The sequence below is a fragment of the Hakea prostrata genome, chromosome 10, assembly GCF_041222555.1.
Source record: "Hakea prostrata isolate BN-2017 chromosome 10, UWA_Hpros_2, whole genome shotgun sequence".
In the NCBI taxonomy this organism is placed as follows: Eukaryota; Viridiplantae; Streptophyta; class Magnoliopsida; order Proteales; family Proteaceae; genus Hakea; species Hakea prostrata.
Genome location: NC_142609.1, coordinates 41,602,561 through 41,625,537, shown reverse-complemented (window position 1 = coordinate 41,625,537; position 22,977 = coordinate 41,602,561). Strand labels below are relative to the sequence as shown.

Sequence of the window (22,977 nt, the reverse complement as noted above, 5' to 3'; positions counted from 1 at the left end):
TAAATCTTGTTAATACACTTATAGAAAATGCTACATCTGATTGTGTATTATCAGCAAGATACATTAATGCCCCATTTGCACTAAGATATGGTACTTCAGGACCAAGAAATTATCCACTGTTTTCTTGGGGTCGAAATGAATCTTTCTTTATATTGAGCGATCTCACAACCATTGGGGTACTCAATGGATGTATTTTATCTAGATAAAATCTCTTCAAAATATTCTCTATATAAGTTGATTGATGAACGAATATTTCATTCGTCAAATGCTCAATTTATAAATCAAGACAAAACATTATCTTTTCAAGATTTTCATTTCAACTTTCTTAAAATAATCTACTACTTTTGGAAACTCTTCAGGAGTTTCGATGATATTTAAATCATCATCATATATACTTACTAAAATTAGATCCATATCATTTAATAAAGGCACAATAATAAATTGGATCATTTTTATGCTTTTCATTTAGTAAATATCCACTAAGGAGATTACCATATATGCCTTGATAATCTTTGAAGCCTTATTGAACAAACTTCCTAGGAATTTTTATATGCTTCAATCATTTTGAATCCTTCAGGGATTTTCATATATATTTCACACTCGAGTGAGCCATATAATTAGGCTGTAATAATATCCATTAGACGCATGCCAAAATTTTCATATACTGCCAGATTAATAAGATATCTGAAGGTGATTGCATCCACCACAAGAGAACATGTTTCCATGTAATCAATGCCAGGCATCTGCGAAAATTCTTGTGCCATAATTCATACTTTATATATCACGATTTCATTATTTTTCTCATTTCATTTTTCGCAGAAAACTCAATTGTACCCCACTGGCTTTATACCTTCAGATGTTGGACTACAGGTCCAAAAACTTTAATTTTCAAGCGAATTCAATTCTGCTTGAATTGCGTCTCTACATTTTGGCCAATCATTTCTTGATTTATATTCATCAACAAATTTATATTCAAGATCCTCGTCTTGATGTATTATTTCAACAATAACATAATATGCAAAAATGTTGTCGACAACTTTATCTTTTCGGTTCCATCTTTTTCCCCGCAATGACATAACTAATCGAGATCTCTTCATTATTTTCAGTGTACTGAACCTCTTCTGGTTTCATAGAAAGTTATGTCTTCGGGATTTTCATAATCAATTGTCTCCATTTTATTATCATTTTGATCATTTGCTCCTTTCTTTTTTTCTAGGATTTTATCCTTAGAACCGATTGATCTTCCACATTTAAAACGTGGTTTAATTTCATTTGCACTTGATAGATTGTCCTGTTGGGACATCAATTCTAATTGGAGCATTTACAATTGGAATATGAGATTTAGTAACTCTTAGCAGTCAAACAAATCCGGCAATTGATTCACAATATTTATTGCATTATCCTTTGAACTTCAAATTCACGATTGCTCGGTCTGAGGATCTAATGAGATAGTGATAATGCATTACAATCAATCTCTTTTTCCAACTGTGTTTATTCTCTCCCCCTCATGTTGGAAAAACTAATTCATTAAATAAATCTCCTATCATTGGCAATATATTGCATTATATAAGGAGATTTATATCCAACATATATTCCCAACTTTATTTGGGAACTCATCTTTGTGCTTATTTGTGGTGGAGCAATTAGAACATAAGCCGCACATCCAAAAATTTTAAGATGAGAAATATTTGGCTTCTGACCATAAGCCAATTGTAATAGGGAGAATTTATGACAACCTTTTGGCCCGATGCGTACAAATGATGCTTTGTTCTCATAAACAATGGTTTAACAATTAATTGGAGACAATTAATAAATAATTTTACCAAACCATTTTGGATATAAACATGAGTAACAGGCTATTTAACTGTGATCTCAGTTGTTATACAATAATCATAAAGCCTGAGATGTAAATTCACCAAGATTATCAAGACAAACTGTCTTTATCTTATAATTCATAAATTATGCTCTTAATCTCATTATTTGAGCAAACAATCTCGCAAACACCAAATTGCGAGTTCATAATGAACATACATGTGACCACTTTATAGATGCATCTATTAAAATCATATATTATTTGAATGGTCCACATGATGGGTGAATGGGCCCATACATTTCACCCTCTATACGTTTCAAAAACGTAGAATGTTCAATCTCAACTTTAGCTGGTGAATATTAATAATAAATATTTCTTGAGAACAAACAATACAAGAAAATTCACTTAATTGAAGAATCTTCTGGTTCTTCAATGGATGACAATTGAATTTTCAATAATTTTTCGCATCATACTTGATCCGGTATGGTCCAACCGGTCATGCCAAATAATAAAATTATTGGAATCAATGTTCATTTGATTTACCCAAGCATGTGTTTCAACCATGCGATATTCGTGTAGTACAAATTGGGAGAAATATCTAATAACTTTGTATAGATATTTACTTATACCATTATTTGTAGTCTCAATCTGATAATAATTTTGGCAAATAGCTTTGAAACTTAATAAGTTTCTTTGAGACTTACTACAAAATAATGAATTATTTATAACCAATTTTATCTCCCAGATAATAATAGATTAGCTCTTCCGGAGCTTCCAATCAATGTTGTACTACCGATTTTATATGAACATTGGCTTCCGTATCATCAAATAAGAGAAATATGTATATTTTTCTCTCAAGTATAATATGCGTCACAAAGATATAAGAGAATATTCACATTCTTCATCAAAATGAAACAAAATATATTAAAAGATATATAGAAAGTCAATAAAAAAAATTTATAGAAGAAAAAGATTAAATTTAAGATAAACTAACATATGAGATGAGATTTGAAGAGAAAAGAATTACATAATCAAATCTTCAACTATTATCTTCAAAGAAGTTTGCAGCATCTAGATATGTAGTACATGTGAGGCCATCAAAATCATTCCTTTTATAGGCAAAAATTGCTCAAGTATCATGATTTTGGAAAATCTAATTTATCTCCATATTATTTTTATTTCTTTAATTAAGGCTTGACAAAGCTTAATTAAATATTGTGGAGTATGATAGATACATGTCTAATAGCTTTCATACCAAATCGGTAAAAAATATTATCTTCACTTCTTGAATTGTTATATTGAGAATCCTTATTATTCTCTTATTTACTTCCATAATAATGACGGTAATTATTCCGTCTTTTGCCTCATCCTCTTCCACAGTCATGACCATAATTTTAATTTTGCCTTCTTTCAGGCATATCATGAATTGTTGCATTCACTTCAGGGAATGGAACAGAACCAATAAGACGAGCTTCATGACTTTTCATTAATAGTCCATTATTTTACTCAGCCACAAATAGGCATGATATCATTCAGAGTATTTCTTAAAACTCCTTTTACAATATTACTATTGTAACAACAAATCTGAAACTTGAAAATTTGCTGGGATATTTTCATGAATAATATTTTCTCCTTATAATTTCAAAAGAGAATTAATTTCAAAAACTACTGAATCGTATTTATTTACGTTTCAAATCTTGCAACTTCATGTGCATCTCGTAGAACCTGTATTTATTTACGCTTTCAAATCTTGCAACTTCAAGTGCATCTGCGAATCTGTACTTATTTACGCTTTCAAATCTTGCAACTTCATGTGCATCTCAGAAACTCGTATTTATTTACAGTTTCAAATCTTGCAACTTCATGTGCATCTCAGAATCAGTATTTATTTACGCTTTCAAATCTTGCAACTTCATGTGCATCTGCAGAACTGTATTTATTTACAGTTTCAAATCTTGCAATTTCAGATGCATTTAACAATATTTGTGGTGCAAAGCTAGCAGCCACTATATACATTAAATAAAACCACAATCATTAAAGCAACATAATATCTTATTATTTGATTGATTCTTAGATTCAATAAAACACATACCTTTTATCATGATGCACTTACATTTCAAGATGGACAAGGTAAACTCCATTGTTTACAAAAACGTGCGAGGAGGTCGATCATTATTTTCACTTTGGAATAGAAAACATAATGATACATAGTCTGCTGTCTTTCTTCTCAAAACGCAATACTTCGAGCGGATTCGTTTTTCGAGCGGAATCGTGCTGATAACGTGTTATAAAATAAAGAGAAAATAATTAGATATCACAACCATCTCATTACACAATATTGGCAGTCAATATTTCCATTCTATGCACCTTCTATCTTGGGCGGCAATCTATTTTTCCATATCAAGAATATCTTATTGTGTGCAAGAATCATATATTGTATTTCCATATCAGAGTAGATGCTCCTTCTACTATAAATATGTAATGCACTCAACCTGAATGAATCGGTTCGATTGAACTCATCTTGTCTTTCTTCTTTGTATCTAATTTATTTTCTCTTTATTTTATAACAAAAAGTAGTTAATCACATAATTTTATCTTCTTTTGAGCCTAACCAACCCTAATTTGCCTTGATTCAACCCTAACTTTATCAAGAACAAAACGAACAGGACTACCAGTCTCAAGGAAATTCGAATAATTAAACTCTTATCATAAAGTGTTAGTCTTTGCCCGCAACAATCCCTTATGATAGTTAATTGAATAACTATCTAAATGCTTATTGAAACTAATACGAAGTCAAGTAGGTAACTAAAATCCTCAACCCCCAACCTACCCTTCTATCCATCCACCCCAACTCAGGCAAGATGAGCATCAACCCCACACTTACGTGAGTGTTGATGAATAAGGTCAAATGACAAGTTGAATGGAGAGAATCTGGACTTATCGAGTAGAACCACTGCCAAATTCACCCAAAGTTAAACTCAAGTCCAACTTTGGCCAACATACAGAGTCTTATTGCACATTGTAGAACATCCTTGAGATCTTACGATAGCCGGTACGTATCCATATTTGACCCAACCAATACATCTCAATACGTCTCTTCATTAAATTATACTAAAATACACAACTTGATACAAGACGATACGGATTTTAAAATCATCTCTGATTTGATACTTGATACCTTGCCTTCACCTCTGATTCGATACTTGATACCTTGCCTAAAATCACAGACATGGAAATTTTACTTTTTTGAATCTAGCATCACAACTAATTTGCGGGTTAAGCATCCACGACGGCGTAGAGGTGGGGCTAAAGTTTGGGTCCAGCTTGTTGGTGATATGTGATTCAGATTTCCGACAACCCCATCCCTATGAAGCTTTAATACTTGAAGAGCCAAGAAAAGTAACGCTGGCGTGTAACCATCTCTCCTGAAGGTAATGATTCCCAACACAAGCATGTTTAATCAATTCCAATTGTCTGTCATAACTGATCAAATCCTTTCCCTGTAACATACCTTTCACATGATCTAATGCCATCAATTAAAAAAACAACACCACCAAAAAGAATCACCAAGCAAAAAAACTCTTGAAATCTATAACTACTCAATCTTCAAGTTTCATGTTTCCACAACTGCAAAAGTGGTTTGAGGGTTTAGTGGCATGCCTCTTCAAGATTTCGATTGTTAAAACAGGGGATCAAATCTGCAAGATCTTCAATATTCTGCAGACGCACCTGGGAGGGGAAGAAATGCCAATTTGCAAATGCATAAAAGGTCCAAACCAAGAACAATGAGGTTTATTTAACTTTCTTAGAGTTCTTGAAAAATTTGCAGCTGCCCAATGCAGCTTGTCATCTACAATATCATGATCTGGTTCAAATTAGTAGCACGATCAAATGCTAAAGTAAGGAATTCTCAGCAATTCTTTAATTTCTTTCCCTTAGCCTTGATAAATCAGCCCTAGCCTTACTCAAACATCGCAGAAGAACTGATCAAGAAGATGTTGTTCATCGCTGTTCAATCGAACATATAAAGAAAACAGAAATCAACAGAACAACGTTGAATGAGAATTTCAGAGAATTGAAAACACAATTTCTTCAGAAGGACTCACATAGAACTATTCTTCTACAAGGCAAACGCTAATTACAAAAAAAAAAAACACGCACAGGAAACCAAAAATGTCAGAAACGAGAGTATTCATCAGCAATGAAGACTGAGCTTCTAGCCAGAGATCTCGATGGTCTTAACCTCAGGCCTCTTCTCCTCTTCCTTAGGAACAGTAACAGTAAGCACTCCATTCTCCATACTAGCCTTCACTTGCTCCGTCTTGGCATTCTCAGGCAACCTGAATCGTCTCACAAACTTGCCACTGCTCCTCTCTACACGGTGCCACTTATCAGTCTTCTCTTCATGTTCTCTATTCCTCTCACCGCTGATCTGAAGAACCTTTCCATCTTCAACCTCAACCTTCACTTCTTCTTTCTTCAGACCTGGAAGATCAGCCTGAAACACATGAGCTTGAGGAGTCTCCCTCCAATCTACACAAGCACTCGCCATCGCCGATGTCTCGGTAACCGAATTGGAGTTGTTGTTGGTGGTGGTGGTGTTGAAAGGAAAACCCTGGAATGGATCCCAGATTTCATGTGAGAATGGATCGAAAATGGTGCTCCGTCCTCCGCCGAAAATGCTTGGAATCATCGACATTTTTGCTCTGCTTCTACAAAAATCCAAGAAACTCAAGAACTTGTCTGAACAATTTCACTATTACTCGATGAACACAACGATTTAAGCCGGGGCTATAAAAAGGGGTAAGAAGAGGATTCCAGAAATTTCTAGGGATTCGTTTTCGACTTGTCGTTGAGAAGATCGAGCCGTCAGAATCGGATTCTACGGAAAACCGGTGATGTCGACAGTCTTCTAGTACCTTCCACCGTTTGTTCGGCGATGTGGTTTATCCTATAACCGCAAATCTAACTGATTCGGTTTTGGAAGGAAACCGGAACCCACCCGTTAAGAATTGGACCGGTTCTTCGAATATTTTATTGGTTCGGTCCCGAATTCATTGATAAATTATTGGTTTAATAATTTATTTATTATTATTATTTTTTTTTTGGATAAATAAGGTGGATGAAGTGGAGAAGTGTGTCCGGGGTCTTATGTGATCGACGTACTCCATTATAGCTTAATAGGACCGTTGTTTGACCAGCTATGATATACGGTGCAGAGTATTGGGCTATTAAAAAGAATCATATAGATAAACTCAGTGTAGTAGAAATAAAAATGCTAAAATAGAAGAGTGGCAAAACTAAGATGGATAAGATAAGAAATGATCATATTAGAGTTGGTCTGGGAATTGTTCCTATAAATGATAAGCTTCGAGAAAGTTGTTTGAAGTGGCACGACCACTTTTAACGGAGACCTATAAATACCCCTGTACGGATAAGTGATATAAATTATATTGAAAACACTATAAAAGCTAGGGGTAGACTTAAGATAACCTTAGGAGAAGCGGTGAAAAATGATATGTATAGCTTAGACCTTGTATCTAGCATGGCCTCGAACATAATTGATTGGAGGGCAATAATCCATGTAGCAGATCCCATTTAGTTGGAACAAGACTTATTATTGTTGTTGTTTCATTTTTTTTTTAGGAAACCACTAGGAAAATTAGGAATTAGAGAAAACAATCCCATCCGATTTAAAGTTTTGAATTATTTATCTCTTGGTCCACTTCTAATTTTGACACTTTTATTCCATTTTGGTACATGGGTAGCTTTCATTTTCCTAATACCCCCTTCTAATATCCATTGAATTTTTTTATCAAAAAAAAAAAGAAGAAATAAAGTACTGGGTATTAAAGTAGAATCTAGAGTTTTACCCTTTAAAAAAAATTAGAGAAGCATATTCATAAATCTAATTTTTTTTTTCTTTCGATAAGAAGTAGGAGAATGTATTAAAGTAAGCTACAGGGAGCAAAGGGAGGTCATCTTCCAACAACTAAAGAGCGAATAGAGGCCAAGATGTTAGACTTGCAACAAACATTGCTTTCTCAGCTAGAGAATCCGCCATGCGATTGAAATACCTTTTTGTTTGGTAAGAAGTTAAAAGCTTAATTCATTGAACGTTAAAGAGTACGGAAAGAAGAAAAAAAAAGAGATAAATCCTAACAAAACCTTAGAAGAAATGTTGTAATTAAAACAACAACTATTAAGCTCATAAGATAATAAATATGTATTATCCATTACAAGCGCCTGAACAGGTGAAAACGTGCCACAAACTCGGAGACTGACATGTCACAAGGTAGAGAGAAAACATGACACAGGGGTGGAGAAATAACATATTAAACAGCCACCGCTTGACTTCGTTCATCTCTTTCGCTTGGTGTTGGGGACGATGCTATAAGGTTGATGGTGGTTATCAATTCAATGAAACGAGCCTTGTAGCAAATAATCAGTTCGGTTATGTTCTCTACGGCGACTTGCTTGTTGTGGTGGTGACATCAATAGTGAGGAAAAGGTTGTCGTTGCGGTTGATCTGGAAGAGGTGAGATAATTTTTTAACGAGAAACGATAGAGAAATCTCCTTAGCCACAAAGAGAGCAAGAAGTGAAGAAGAAGAAGAAGAAGAGGCAGACAGACAAAGGCGAGTGGCGAAGAGAGAGAACGGTGAAGTCTTAAGAAAATAGAAAAGTAGGAGAAAGGAGCCAAAGGCTTTAAGAAAATGGAGAATTGGGGGAAATGAGACAGAGGAAGAAGAAGAGGCAGAGATAACGTTTAGGCTGCGTTTGTTTGTTGGAATAAAGGTGGGGGTGGGAAAATTATTGAAAAAAGTGTAGATTTCTTACTTTTCCTTAAAATCCTAAAATTGTGGATTGTTTGGTTGCTTGGGGTGGGAAAGTGAGTTTGTCTGGCGAGGTGGCAGCCCAACTTTCTTACCCCAAGACTTTTTAAAGCCCCACAAATTTGATGAAATTTTGTGAAAAAGTAAAAAATGAGACCCACCATTATCATTTTTTCACAAAACATTTTCCTTCCTTTCTCCATCACCCAACTACACATAGGACCCACCATTATCACTTTTTTACAAAACCTTTTCTTTTCCTTCTCTCTCTCACCCAACTACACATGGGACCCACATATTTTTTTCCCACCCCATTTTTGCAAACAAACGCAGCCTAGGATTTCCTAGTGGCAGAGTTCAGAGCAATACACAATTATCCAAAGTCTATCATCGACAAAAATGATTGAAGTACAAATACAACAAAACATTCAAGGCAATAAACAACTATGTGGAGCTGAAATATCATCTAAAGGATCTTAGTTAGACATTTTTTTTCCCAGGATATTAGGCAGGTTATTACGGAAAAACAAATTAAAATTTGTATTTATACGGTTTTAATTTTAATGTCGGCAAGGCAAGAGAAACCCATTGAAATATTTTAATACCTCTTATAAAAATAAAGTTTTTGTTCTCTTCTTCATCTGTTTATTTTTCATTTTTAAAATATTTCTTCTTTTAAATATTATATTCTCAAGTTGCTTTTTCATGGAGATTAATGTCTGAAATATTTTCAAAACTTGTAAAAGTTCTTCAGAAATCAGGAGAAGATTCATCCACGCATGCACGAAGAATTGAGCGGAACTACACTTCAACCATGAACACTGGTGGAACACATATGAAGGTGATACACCAGCAACGCAGAGATGGATTTCTTAGTTTCGAAGAACCCAGCTTGGATTGGAAAACCTCTACTGCTGCGTTGTGGACACTTGGACATGTTCCACTGGTAATTCGCTGGAGAGAAGCGGAATCGAACTATCGAAGTAGCGCTCTTCCAAATCCTTACCCCCTTGGCGCCGCCAAAATGTAAACTGTCAAATCAATCAATTGAACGAAATATTATTTAATTTTATAGGGTTCTTTCATCTTCTCCCTTTCTGGAGTTTGAGTTCTGCAACTGTAATTTATTGGCCAACTACTGCTGTCTAAGACTGAGTTCGAATTCTACAACTGTGATTCTGATTCTTTGTTCTTCTATTGAGTCATCTTCTTGAAACCAATACTAAAGCTTCTCTGCTCTCTTGTTCTTCTATTCATCATTCACTTTTCACAATTCACATTTCACATCCATTTTCATGGCGATTCTCAGTAACCCAGATCGTCCCAGCAACGGTGCTCCTTCTACCAGCTCTGAAATTCCTGCCGAGTGCTTAGATTTTCGTACCCCCACCGACGACGCTTGGTATGGAGTTCACCTATTTCTCCACGGTGATACCCTTACCGTGAAATACAACGATTTCCCAGGAGAATTCGATGAACACTACTGCGCTTCCGATTTCAAGTCCCTTGGAGAGATGAGTAACTTCAGGGATCGGTTCCGACCGGGGTCGATTCAGTTGCAAGACCACGAGTGCTCTCGGGTCACTCAAGGAATGGTAATTTGCGTCTCCAATGTCTATGATGATGATGAACTTCGCTTCTATGACGCCTATGTCAAGGACGTAAGTGTTAAAAATCTTCGTCTCAGAAAATGAAATTTCCTCTTTTTATGAGCTTGTCCTCTCTGTTTTGTGTTACATTCATCTGAAAATCAATGCTTTGGCTCTCAGTCTGTGTGTTTTTGTTGTTGTTGTTGTTGTTGTGTTCTTCTTGTTCTCACATTTGTCTGCTTGTACTTGTTTATTGAGTGATAGAAGTGAATTTTAAGTACTTCCCTCACCTGCAAATTATAACCCCACTGTTCATATTCTCTGCTATACAAGTACTTTGTTAGGGGGCAGTGTGTCTACACCGTAGTAGGGAGAGCAAAACTCAAAATGAAACAAATGAAATGAAAAGAACGACAGGAGTGATTTATATAGAAGAGGAAAAAAAAAATGAGAGGAAGGTTCTTGTGCCTGGGCAGTCCAACTGTAGTGCTTTAGAAGGCAGCTTTTTGTGTTGTTATTGATTCATTCTTCCTATAAATAGGGAACTAGGGAAGAACTCCATAAATGAACAACAAGAAGTTCAAGAGTTGAACAAGTGAGCTGTGAGTGTGTGACAACTTCTGGCGTATATGGTTTTAATGTTCTCTTCAAGGGTTTGAGAGTGTGAATTGAGAGCTGGTGTCCAGTGTGAATTGAGAGCTGGTGTTCAATGAGTATTTGATTTTAGATACATGGTTGAGTTTGGTTTAAAACCAAAGTATTGTCATCTCTACTACTATGTTCTTGCAGTTTTCTTATAGTGAAGAAGCCTCATTTAGATTGATAATGTATGCGTGGCTGAACCACGTAGATACTTGTGTTATGCTTGCTTATACTACACTTTGACCATTGTCAATTTATGCATAAGTAGGCCCCATGTTGTTAATCTCAATGGGTTATTAGTAACAGTTACCTTTTCTGATTTTTCATTTGTCGTAATCCCACCAGTGATTGACACGTGTGGGAAACCAAGCATCATTTTTCCCAGCAATTACTATTTCCCCATTTAAATAATTTTTCGTTTTGAACTTTCTATATAAATGGTTTTGGCAGAGTGGATAGCTTATTAAGATTTTCAACAATTTGGGTATTATCCTATAAACTTCAGATTGTGCTAAGAAAATGGTCTCTTAGGTGGTTTTTAAGACCTTAGCATTCCATGATAAAGGCTGGATTGATACTTGCTGAGTTGATGGAGTTTTGTGACTGATTGCTTTGTTATGGCAGGTGCATCATAGAGAACACAATTATGTTAATGGGGAAGAGGAATGCTTATGCGACTTTAATGTTTTTTGGCTTCATGGCCCAAACGATGGAATAGAAACACTAACTAAAGCTGCAAATATTTGCATAATCCAATCTGGAGATGGAGAAGAAAATGCTACATTGGCATCTTTTTTTAAGATATCAAGAGTGAAACTGGAAATGGCTTCACCCAGCACTTTTTCCGTCCCTGAAGGTGGTGTTTCAGCTTGCAAAGATGCTTCTACTAAAACTCATGGCTCAACTGTTCAACACAAATGCAAACAAAGTACAACTAGTTCTATGAGTAAGAAACTGGTAAGTTCTCCTATGGAAATTCTACCACAAGCACACACACTGAACGCTTGCTTATTAGCTGTTTTGGATTGTTACTGCCCTGTGTTTTGTTTGACATTATCTATATTCTCCTTACAGGGGAAAAAACGTAGCAAGCAAACTAGACTTACAGCACAAACATATAGAGGTTAGTTTATTTTTTCCAAGTACTTATCCCATTCAGTATAATAAAAACCATAATTGTGAAAAACTTTTCTCAGGGATCCTTAGCAAGTATAGGGTTGGAGAAGACAGAGATTTAGGAGGCGAACCTCTGGCAACGAACACAACAGATGTTAGGGATATAGATTTAGGAGGAGAAACTTTGCCTGTGAAGACAGGGGATACTGGAGATTGTTGTTATATTATTATTGAAAATATGGAAAAGAGTCTATCACCTCTAGCTGTTGTGGATTTTATCTATAAACATACTTCTGTGGTGAGTCATGCTTATGTGTTCCCATGTTTGTCACGAGAACCATATACAAGAGGATTGATTGGTGCTGATAGCAGAGAAGAACTGGAAAAGATAAACGTATTTCTTCATGATCCCACTCACACCATCGTGTCATCAAGTGGAAGGTATTATGTTGTCTTTTTTTCTTCTCATAACTATCTCTGTTTTAAAAGTTATGAACATACTTACGAAATATATTTCTGCTTTTAGTCTCTTCTTGTTTTTGTGATTGCACCTTATGATTTTTAGTCCCTCATTTGAGTATTATTATAGCTTTAGTCTTACTGATGCATGTCTTTTTTCAAATAATTAATGCATAGATAGAATACTTTTGTGACTTTAGCTGTTAGTTGAGAATGGAAGCCATGTTGTTTCCTTGGAAGGATGCAACCCACTACATACATGAACGCATTTTGTTGTCATTAGAAATAAATCCTCTGATTTTGACAATACAAGCAAGTGAAATCACATAGCCAGGTATACTTTCAGATTTAATTACTTGGCCAAAATTCCACGTTGATTATGATCTCTTGTTTATAAAATCACCTTTAATTACATGAGGTGCCATACACTCAGCAATAGGTAGTGTTGGTGTGGTGTTTTTGCCACTGCATAAGCTTGCCAATTGCTTAAAGATGGCATATGAAGTTCAACCTGCCCTGCCTGCTGATGGTTGATTTATGTTTCTTCTGGATGTGAGTTTCTAGTATATGGGAAGGACTCAGCTATGCAGCTTCTTTGCAATGAGTACTCTCGCACATTTAGGTTGGCATGTTCATTAATGGTTATTTGATTGTTTACTTGTTCTGTTAAGTCAATAGTTTATTGGGTTTAAATCTTTCTGGTACGATCCCTCTACATATGTTTCTTGACTGGGGGATCTTACATGTATAGAAGTAGTTCTAGCTCTATGTTAAATGGCTTAGGCTAAAACTTTGAAACAATAGGTAAACTATTGGAATCTATTCTTCAGTGTGTTCTAGCCTTATGTTGTTCTTGCCTTCTGGATTTTAATCTCCCCTCGTCTCCCCCCCCCCCCCCCCCACCAAAAAGGACCAAATCAACACAGAGGGAAAGTCTTCCCACCTGATCTTAGGCTTTTTCTCAGAGTCATGGACAAACCTTGCTGACAGACCCTCTGGTTGTTTTAAAATTTTCACATGGATTCTGGGGTCAATGGTTTCTTTGGCATAGGAGAGAACTTATTTGAAGGATTTAATCTGTGTAGTCATAACTAACCTGTTCTGTAACCTCTTGATGATTGTTTTTCCTACACTCGGCAGACCATGGGTGATGACTGAGAATATGTTACGAAATGGAGCATGTCAAACTTTATTTGGGGGTACAATGTTGAGATCTGAGGTTAGTTTTCTAACACCCGAATGCATATTGGTGAATTTAGTGTCTTGCAGTAGCAATGATTTCAAGTCAATTATTGATGAACTGGAGAATTTCAAGCATCTCTTGATTTACCTATTCAAACATCTCTTGATTTACCTAGTTTATCAGACTTCTATCATAATAAATTAAGGTAAAAACTTGTGTTTTTGGAAACCCATGCTCAAATTGATGAACCGGTACTGCTATTTTAGCATGTGTGTGTGTGTGTGTGGGGGGGGGGGGGGGTTAATGTAGCATTTTTGATGATTGAATATCTAAGAAATGGTCTAAGTAAGCCGGTGTCAATATCAGCATCGAATTGAATCATTTACCTTTTCCAGTCTTCCAAAGATTTTCATCAATTCATTGAATTCCCATGTAACCTCGTATTAATGCTGAAATTTTTCATGCTTTGTTTTGCCATGTGGTCAATTCTGATGTATCTGAAACTTCTTACATTTGAGAATTGGGACCTTAGGGATTACTACTGAAATTTTTCATGATTTGTTTTGCCATGTGGTCAATTCCGATTTATCTGAAACTTCTTACATTCGAGAATTGGGACCTTAGGGTTTGCTTGTTCGTTAAATTTTCAGTTCGAATCTATCACTTGACAGAATTGAGCATCCACAAACCATGTTTTGCTGTCTGATCTCTTTATATTGTTGGGTTGCTAATCCTTGTAAATTTATTAAACGCAGTTGTTGTTTGCCATTTATTTTCTATGAGATGAGTAACAGCATCTGTTGTGCTGTATATGCTAACCCTGTGCCTAGATGCAGGGGCATGCAGAATGATCAGTGATCTCTTGGTCATTTCCATCTTTCTAGGGGTGTGGTGTTCATTTAGCATGCCCATATTTGAGCACAGGGGCTGTGCTGCACAATTAAGTGACATTTCTTAAACCCATCTCATCTTGTTCCAATTAATCTAATTGGTAAAATATCATGTTAATTTTAGTATTTTAATCTGTGTTGAACTCATCACTTTACATTTTGCAGGATGAACTGAGGGATAGAAATGCTGGATCTGATGATTTAAAGTTAGTTTTCAGAGGTACCGAAAAGTTCAGGAAAGCTGAGGAATTTAAGGAGTTATTTGTGATGTTTACAAACCATCTAAAAGGTGTCTGCGAGTCAGTCGAATTTGAGGAAAAGTTGATCTTTCAGCGCTACAAATCTTGATGCCTTCTGCAACAGAAATCTTGGAGGAATTCTAAGGAGAAGCCTCTTCAGTTGGGATTTTTGGGACTCTATTCCCCTGGTATCAATAGGTATCAGTATCAGTTTGGATTGGTCATGTTTAGCTCTGAAATCTTAGAAAAATTAGTTATGTTTCTAACATTATTACCCCCTTATCCTTACCAGTCCACCTGTATGGTATTCTCCAAGAATTGGTTTCAGTCTCTGACCTGGTAATATTTATATGAATCGATCTAGATGTAGGGGCAGGATAGGCTTGTGAAAACTGAGATTTTGGTTTAAGAAGCTAAAGAGCAGATGCAGGGGAATTCGTATTGGATTTCTTCAAATTTTTAACGTTTTATTGTAACATAATGATATCCAAATCTTATTATAACATATTTATACCATTTTTTGTATTGATTTTCGTATTGTTTTCCCCAATACTAATTTCATACTATACAGATATAGTTTTGGTTTTCGATATTGAAATTCGGATTTACATCCTTACCAGCAGCAGGAGCAGGAAGGTGGGCATGGCTGTATTGTTTTTAGCAGAGCTTTGGTTCAGTTTCCATTGGATCATCCGTTTGCTGGAATGTTGTCCACCGTGTTACTATCTAAAACTCTTTCTCTAAGGGAACCTCTCTAGCTATTCATCTTTAAGTTCTTCATTTTAAACTTCTTTGAAAAAGGTAAACAAGATGTTAAAGGCTTCCACACAAGCAAAGTCTGTGCAAATTTCCTTTTTCTTAAGAATAGAGAAAATAAAATTATGTCTTTCTTCATTAAAAGGATTTGGATAATACCAATTCTATTAAATTAATATTTGTATTGTTTCTAAGTTTCCCTTGTCTATAGTTCATGAAGGTGACGATTTTTTTAATTCCTTTTTTTTCAAAAAAAATTTAAGTGACAGTGTACATGTGTACCTGTTGAACTTGGAATATTGTATCTTGGCATTGGCAGTATAAAAATTATTATCTTTTCAAGAACAGGCGTAATAGATGTGAAGGTAATGTTTACCCATTGTTTTTCTACCCGAAGAGAAAATTGTCTATCCACTGTTTTATGGAGTTTTCATTTATTACCTTGGAGGTGAGGGGGACAGTTTCATGCGGATTTTCATTTGCTTTCACTCAGCAGCTGTGATGGAACCACATATGTGACAATGGATCCAACGGTCTAGTCTAAAATGTGGGGGTTTGGGTTTGGTTGTAAACATTAATTTGTGTTTTTTATTTAGGAGCTTTTGAGATTCTAACTTCAGATTTTAGAAAGCCCAGCAACTGTTTGATCAAAGGGTTTTCCATCCCACATGAGAAAAAACCCTAATAAGAGACCCTATTCTTCCCTTGGACAGTGAAGGGATTTGGGGCCCTTAAAGTTTACACTTCCAAACCCTAGCAAGTGGGCTTGGACTGTACTTGGTGAATTGGGCAGCGATAACAACACGTTTTCATCGCCTAGGAAGCTCTTCCTTTCGTCGCTGTTGTTGGAGGAGAGATTTGGTATTTCTTTCTCTTATCATCTTTGTTCTTTTTTGTGTGTTTTGTTTTGGTTTTGATTTTGCTTATGTTGAAGATTTCTTGGAAAACTCATCCATTCATCAATTTTGAATGTAATACTTGCTTGTAAATGATTGGTGTCAGATTTTGTTTCACTGATCAGGGGTGCTTAGTCTCTATGGTGTAAAAATTAGGAATTCCTCTTCTAACCAAGGTCCAACATGTCGGCTGGTGTATCCATGTAGGTGGCTGGCGACACCAGCGACACGGCGATATCAGCCGACATATCGGGCGATTTTTTAGGGGTTCGGTTATCGACTCACCGGTGATTGCACAAACAACGTCACATCTTTGAACTTGTATTGTCGTGTTATGCTGTAAATCTTCCTAATTCCTCCTCCTTTTTCTGCAAAGCTGTCCATGGGATCCAAGATCTTTGTTGTTGTTCCTCGCTACGTGCTTCAGATTAGCTGATAATCAAACAAAAAATACCAAAAATCAAACCAATCGTTCTTTAGGATTCTATAACCAACCTTCTCGTTTGTTCTTAGTTTCTTCCTTTCAATTATCATCCGGCTCCCGAATAGGTTGTGGGGTTTTTCTACAAGGGTGAAGAAGTAGTTATGGTGTGCCAAGCAACCTAAAGTGGTTCTGGACGGCCTGTGATGTTCTCTGTTCCTGGATGAGCTTTGCAACGAATTTCTGAAGCAAATTTTGACAGAAATGGTAGGAGACTGCCTGCAATGGCCTTGAGGAAGTTCAGATAAATAATGGGCAGTTCTCCTTCTCCACCAACGTCATCGATGCCCTCCACCACGCCACCATCTCCATCGCCGCCGAGCTGAGATCAATCGCTGCAGCCCTCTGCAACTGCCCATCCAACCCCTGTAATTTCTTGGCTTTTGGGTTCACCCACGAAACCCTCCTCTGGAAAGCCCTAAATCAAAATGGCCACACTGTTTTCCTTGACGAGAGGAGTACAAAATCACCAAGTTTGAGCAGAGCAACAGACATGGAAGCTTACTTGGGATCGATGATCATCTCTGCAAGGGAGCAGATTTGGAAGGAGTGTCGACCTAAATCTGCTATTCTCCGACTGCAAACTTGTGATCGACGACCTTCCCAATCACCCAGAGATTATAGTTCGTCGGCGCCGGAGACGATGTCGTTCATCCCTACCGTCGATTGTACTGTTGAAACTTGAAAGCAGGTTCGAAATATAGATCGTTGACGATATATCGCCGGAAACCGGCGATATATCGTCGATGTTTAGTATTTATCGAGTCGCTGGGGGGTGTCGTGTCGCCCCCCAGCGACACCTCGACATATCGCCCCGTGTCGGAAACCGGCGATATATCGTCGATGTTTAGTATTTATCGAGTCGCTGGGGGTGTCGTGTCGCCCCCCCAGCGACACCTCCACATATCGCCCCATGTCGGCGATAAATCGCCGACACAAGGTACCATGCTTCTAACTAGGCAAAATGTTCCACAAATTGTTTGCTTCTTATCTTTTTGGATTTTTTTAACATACTTACTGGGAAAAAGAACTCTACCTGGTTGGTGTGGCCCTATGTCTTGATGTAGCATACTAGCAGCAGCATATGAAATTACCATCCTGCCCTTGTGAAATACAAAAAACCTGCATATGTTGATGCCCCTAGCTGTCCAGACCTCTCATTGACCCCGGTGCTGATGCAGGGCCTACACAACAGACAATGAAAATGTAAATCCATATGAGACATCTAACACTACACTAGCATAGCATAGCTTAAGGCGTTTTCATCTAAAAGTAGTAAGAATGAAAACTTCAGCGAAGCAAAGAATCACTTCTTCAACAGTATATAACTATATATAATTAATCTTAAGATACCATTGACATCTTAGTCATAGACTCATGGTATGAATAAAGACCCACTGTAGGGTTATTGATAATAATATCCGTGGGTCATTGAGTCCTTAGATAGGAGCACAACAGAGGCAACTGAAGTGGTGACACAAGCCTCACCCAAAGGAATATATATTCTTCTGTGCATGTATATTGAGTACATATTTTTACTTCCTGTAAAGCTTGGCAATGATAAACTTGAAATGGGAATGGCTGGCTATGACATAAAATTGGTGGTTTACTAAGTCTTCCATATGAGAGGTTTACGGGTCCAATTGTGACATTCTCATATGATCCTTCAATGCTTTCAGTACTCTATACATTTACTTGGTGTGTTCAATAGAAGTCACACAAGTGTGCTAATCTTGAACGGTTTCACATGTCTTAAGGGTGTTTTGCATATACTAATTCATGTTTGATTCATCAATTACACCAAAAAGCTTCTTCAAGTTCTAAAAATATAATTCCTTTTTATGCAAGCAAGCAATCTCTTATAGAATTTCTAAGAGTATAATTTTCCCTTGTTGGTAATCGTAACGGTTTGAATCCTTTGCAATGCCAAAGAAGCAGTCACGCTAATGAGCATTGTGTGTCCCATGATAAGTCCTAAACGTTAGATGATAAAAATGTTAAGCCTATTAGGATTTATTATGGGACACGTGGGTGCTCTCTAGTAATCTGACAATGGATGGCCGTTACTTTGGGCGCTGGAGACGATTCAACCCTAACCGCAATAGATTTAGGGTTTGTTGGCCACGGCTTTGTTAATTTCAAAGACCTAGACCTGAAGTCAAGTCAAGTATTTGATGCTCCGAGCTTTATGGGGAAATCTAGATTAGTTTCTTCAGATATTTCTTTAATTTTTCTTGCAATTAGGAGAGACTGTCGATAATTCAATAAAAAATAACTCATGGTTGTTCACCAAAACCTATTTTTTAACCAATCAGTTAGTAAAGAAAGCCATATGACAATGTGAGGAAGTCTCTAAGAGTTATCTAGAGAAATCATTTTTAATCAACCAATTAGCAATAGAAAGAAAGCGATGTGATGGTATGTGTGAATTGTGATAAAGTCACCTGTGGTTATCTAGAAAAATAATTTGTTAAAATTTTCTTTTAAAATAAAACAAAGAAGGGATAATTACTATTGGCCCCTTATACTTTGGTTTTATTACTAATCAAACTCCCTTCTTTGTAAAATTACTATTGCCCCCCTCACTTCTAAAGGTGTTAAGTGGCTATTAACATCAAATATGAAATGTCTATTTTGCCCTTAAAATTAAGAAGTAAAAAATATGACATTACCCTCATTTATAGAAACTATATTGCATATCAATTATATCCTTAAAATCTTATACTTTAGAATTAGTTTTGAATTTGGTGGGACCACATACTTATGATTGTTGAAACTTTCACATTCCACTTAAATTTTTCATATTCACCATGATGGAAGTTTTACAAACAAATTAGCATATAAGATCTAATTGATAGAAAATTTGGTAACATAAATATTGGTCAGCATATATTAGGTGATTTTCAATTTTCAGCTTTGAATTAAATTTGATATTTCTTAACATTTTAGTTTCTATTTAATTACATCTTTCCTTTATTTGGTGATTTATTTTTAGAGAAAAACAAAAGCACATATTTCCTTTATTTGGTGGTTTCTTTTTAAAAAAGAAAAGTGAAATTAAAGTTAATTTTTTTCCTATTAAGATTAGTATTATAACTTGAAAAAAGAGCAAATAAGTAAAGATAATTGAAGGGTTATTTTTGGGATTTTGAAACAATTTATAGATGCCACATCATCAGTAAACTGACGGAGCTTAACGGTAGGGAGACATTAGTAATTGTTGACAAAGTTAAAGGTTGGAATAGTAATTTTAAAAAGTACAGGGATAAAGTAGTAATAAAATCGAAGTACAAGGGGGCATCAGTAATTATCCCAACAAAGAAAGCCGCGTGATGGTGTAAAGAAAAATAAAAATAAACAACCTTCCAACTTGAGGAGTTGGATATTAGGCAAAGTAACCCAAATAAAAAAGTGAAATAGTTCTTCTACTTGAAACTTTGTTTTGCAACTCAAACAATACTCCCAATGAACTATTTTGAAATTATTTCTTCTCATCATCAACTATAACTTCTCAGAATGGGCAAAACTTGATTAAAACAAAGAGGGAAAGACTTACGGGGGGTATTAACGCACATAAGTTTCAAAAAATCTAAGCAATGCGGCTCTTAAGGTGATCACAAAATTAATTGCAAATGGCTTGTATGTTATTTTGAATGATATTATTTTGCAAAGAGATTGCATGTTTATCTAGATTAGTGTATTTTGTGCTCTTATTCATTTTGATTCAATGTATTACTGAGATAATTTTTACTTTCCTGTACTTTTGCAAGTGATATTAGTTGCAAGAATATTCGCATATTTTAAAATCAGAACCATTTACCTTAATTGAGATATAATCCTCTGAAGTCTTTTTGTGAAAGAAAAGCTTATGCACCAAACCTCGAGAAGTCGCTCAATTGGTAAAAATCACTATCTCTATGTAGGACGTTAGAGTTCGAATCTGCGCCAACCTTTGCTGGAGGAGAAGAAAGATCAAAAGAATTTATTTTACATTTAATTTTTATTTATTCAAGAAAAGAAATTTACATATGGTTGTGGGGCTTACAATACATATTTTCCTCCTTTTTTCTCCCCCTCTTTTCTGTTCTTCAATTTCAAAACATATTGGTGTCCACCCATTTTTTTTTACCACCCTATTTTTTGAAAATAAACAAATCTCATGTGCTGATTTGTTCCTCTTTGTGTCAAATCAGGCGTGCAATGGAGCTTGACCCATGGAAAAATTGTCAGTTCACTGGTAGTATAATGAAAAAATTGAAGAAAAATGAGTCACGCCCATGGAAATGTATGATCAAAGTGAAAGTGGGTTACTCTTTTTTTTTTTTTTTTTTTGGTTTGCCAATTCCGGTTATAAACCGGCGGTTTGATCCGCGTCCCATACCTGGTTTTGTTGGGTGAGTCTCCCAGCGGAGATTTTTTGCATTCACAAGGATTCGATACTAGAACCTTGCTTAAGCGAACCAAGCTGCTTACCACTTGGACCAAAGTGGATTACTCTCTGATGGCCTATTTGATTATCTGAATTTAGGGATTTCAAATATCTAAATTCATGAAATTTAGGGATTTTATTTTTTTTGCCTAAAAATATGATGTTATCATTTTTAGGTATTGGGTAAAATCCATGGATTCCATCCTAAGCATAAAATTGATGAAATTTGAAGATTTATGCAGGATAACCCAACTATAAATTTGAGCCTAACCAAATAATTAATTTTTGAACAAATTGTACTGGTACCCCAAAATGAAGACTTTAATAAAAAGATATAATAATATTTGTAATGATAAAACTAACCATTAAAACAGAATATAACTTGTGTGTTTTTCAAATAAAAATTCAGGTGTCAGTGTTTTAAACTCTTCATTTTAAAATGCAAGGACAATTTACTCTTAATATAATTTATATTTTAAAACGCTTTATTGCAAAGGAAATTCAAAAAGGAATGGCCCACTTCAATAAAAAAAAAACAACGAAAGAGATTTCTCCAATCACAAACCTTTCTTCACCAAAACTTTCGTTTGATTTTGTAGAATCAAAATTTCCGTGGGATTTCCCTGAATTTCTTGATTTACCCAATTTGCAATATTTGAAAAAACCAGATAAGAGATAATCAGTCATCTATCAGCTACAATTGGTTGGACCTCCAAAGGGGTGACAGAGATCGTATGGCCAATTCAAAGTCAGATTCCACCATTACCTTCCTCGAAAACATCCAGAAGACCAGCGCGAATTGCCAACCTTTCTCCCAGTATGACTATGACCGAGTGTTAATTTGTTCCTCTTTGCGTCAAATCAGACGTTTTTCACGCATGGAAAAATTGTAAAGGCTCAGGAGAGTAAAAGACTCGAAGAGTATAACCCACGGTAGGGGTTTTATTTGCTTTTTCAACTCCATGTGAGATCCATGATTACACGGTGATCAATGTACTCAGGATTTAAAAGAAAACAAAAATGATGACTTAGATATTCAAAATTTCTAACCCCAATTTGTTAATTAATCTTGTAGATTTATGAGAATTGGATGAAACAACATTTGTTTATAACTCTGATGGATAGAAAATGGTTCCAATGATCGAATGGGTTTACTACAAAGAAGAAAATGGACTATGTTTGAGTATAAATTAAAAATGAAAAATGTGGAAACCCTTTATAATAAGGCAACGGAAGAGATAGAATAGGATTTGAGTTGTTGGTGTTCAAAATCTCTCAGTGTGATATTCTAATAAAAAGATCAACTGGGTAAAGCCCTTGGTAACTACAACTGTCATTTGGGTCATTATATCATCGATATTTTGAGAAATTTCTTGTTTTCTTGTTGAGAATTAAACACGGGATTTTGAGAGAATTTTTTCTTCACTTGTGAAGATTTGAGAGACATTTTGTTTTACTTTTAAGAGTTCAACAGTGAAGGGTTTAAGAGATTTTGTTTACTTGTCAAGAGTCAACATGAATTTTATAGAACGATTCAAATTTAGTTAATAGAACTGATGGTAGATATTTAGAACCGTTCAACTAACATATTCACACGTCCATTCGGCCTTCCCTTAATATAATTTACATTTTAAAGTGCCTAATTGAAA

At 35.7% G+C, this 22,977-nt stretch overlaps 2 protein-coding genes across 3 annotated transcripts; one reads left to right on the top strand and one right to left on the bottom strand.

The window, feature by feature from the left end:
- Positions 1 to 5,438: 5,438 nt before the first annotated feature.
- On the bottom strand, positions 5,439 to 6,707 carry LOC149003059 (17.3 kDa class I heat shock protein-like). Its single transcript, XM_089137911.1, has one exon. It carries the CDS (start codon positions 6,510 to 6,512, stop codon positions 6,030 to 6,032), a length of 483 nt encoding a protein of 160 aa, XP_088994037.1. The 5' UTR covers positions 6,513 to 6,707; the 3' UTR covers positions 5,439 to 6,029.
- Positions 6,708 to 9,372: 2,665 nt separating this feature from the next.
- LOC149003058 (uncharacterized) lies at positions 9,373 to 15,266 on the top strand. 2 transcript variants are annotated; one of them, XM_089138511.1, is made up of 6 exons: positions 9,373 to 10,309; positions 11,504 to 11,836; positions 11,954 to 12,002; positions 12,076 to 12,436; positions 13,595 to 13,673; positions 14,693 to 15,266. In XM_089138511.1, the coding sequence occupies exons 1-6, from the start codon at positions 9,944 to 9,946 to the stop codon at positions 14,873 to 14,875; spliced, it is 1,371 nt and encodes a 456-aa protein (XP_088994637.1). In that variant the 5' UTR covers positions 9,373 to 9,943; the 3' UTR covers positions 14,876 to 15,266. The 2 variants fall into 2 exon arrangements, with proteins under 2 accessions (XP_088994637.1, XP_088994638.1); XM_089138512.1 differs by having other exon boundaries at positions 14,468 to 14,781.
- The last annotated feature ends 7,711 nt before the right edge of the window (positions 15,267 to 22,977 follow it).

What these genes read in the sequence shown, in the direction of transcription:
- LOC149003059 (XM_089137911.1), bottom strand. Translation starts at nt 6,512, where the DNA reads ATGTCGATGATTCCAAGCATTTTCGGCGGAGGACGGAGCACCATTTTC.
- LOC149003058 (XM_089138511.1), top strand. Translation starts at nt 9,944, where the DNA reads ATGGCGATTCTCAGTAACCCAGATCGTCCCAGCAACGGTGCTCCTTCT. An exon ending in TACAGCACAAACATATAGAG is followed by an intron (nt 12,003 to 12,075) that starts GTTAGTTTATTT and finishes AACTTTTCTCAG; the next exon opens with GGATCCTTAGCAAGTATAGG. An exon ending in GTACAATGTTGAGATCTGAG is followed by an intron (nt 13,674 to 14,692) that starts GTTAGTTTTCTA and finishes TACATTTTGCAG; the next exon opens with GATGAACTGAGGGATAGAAA.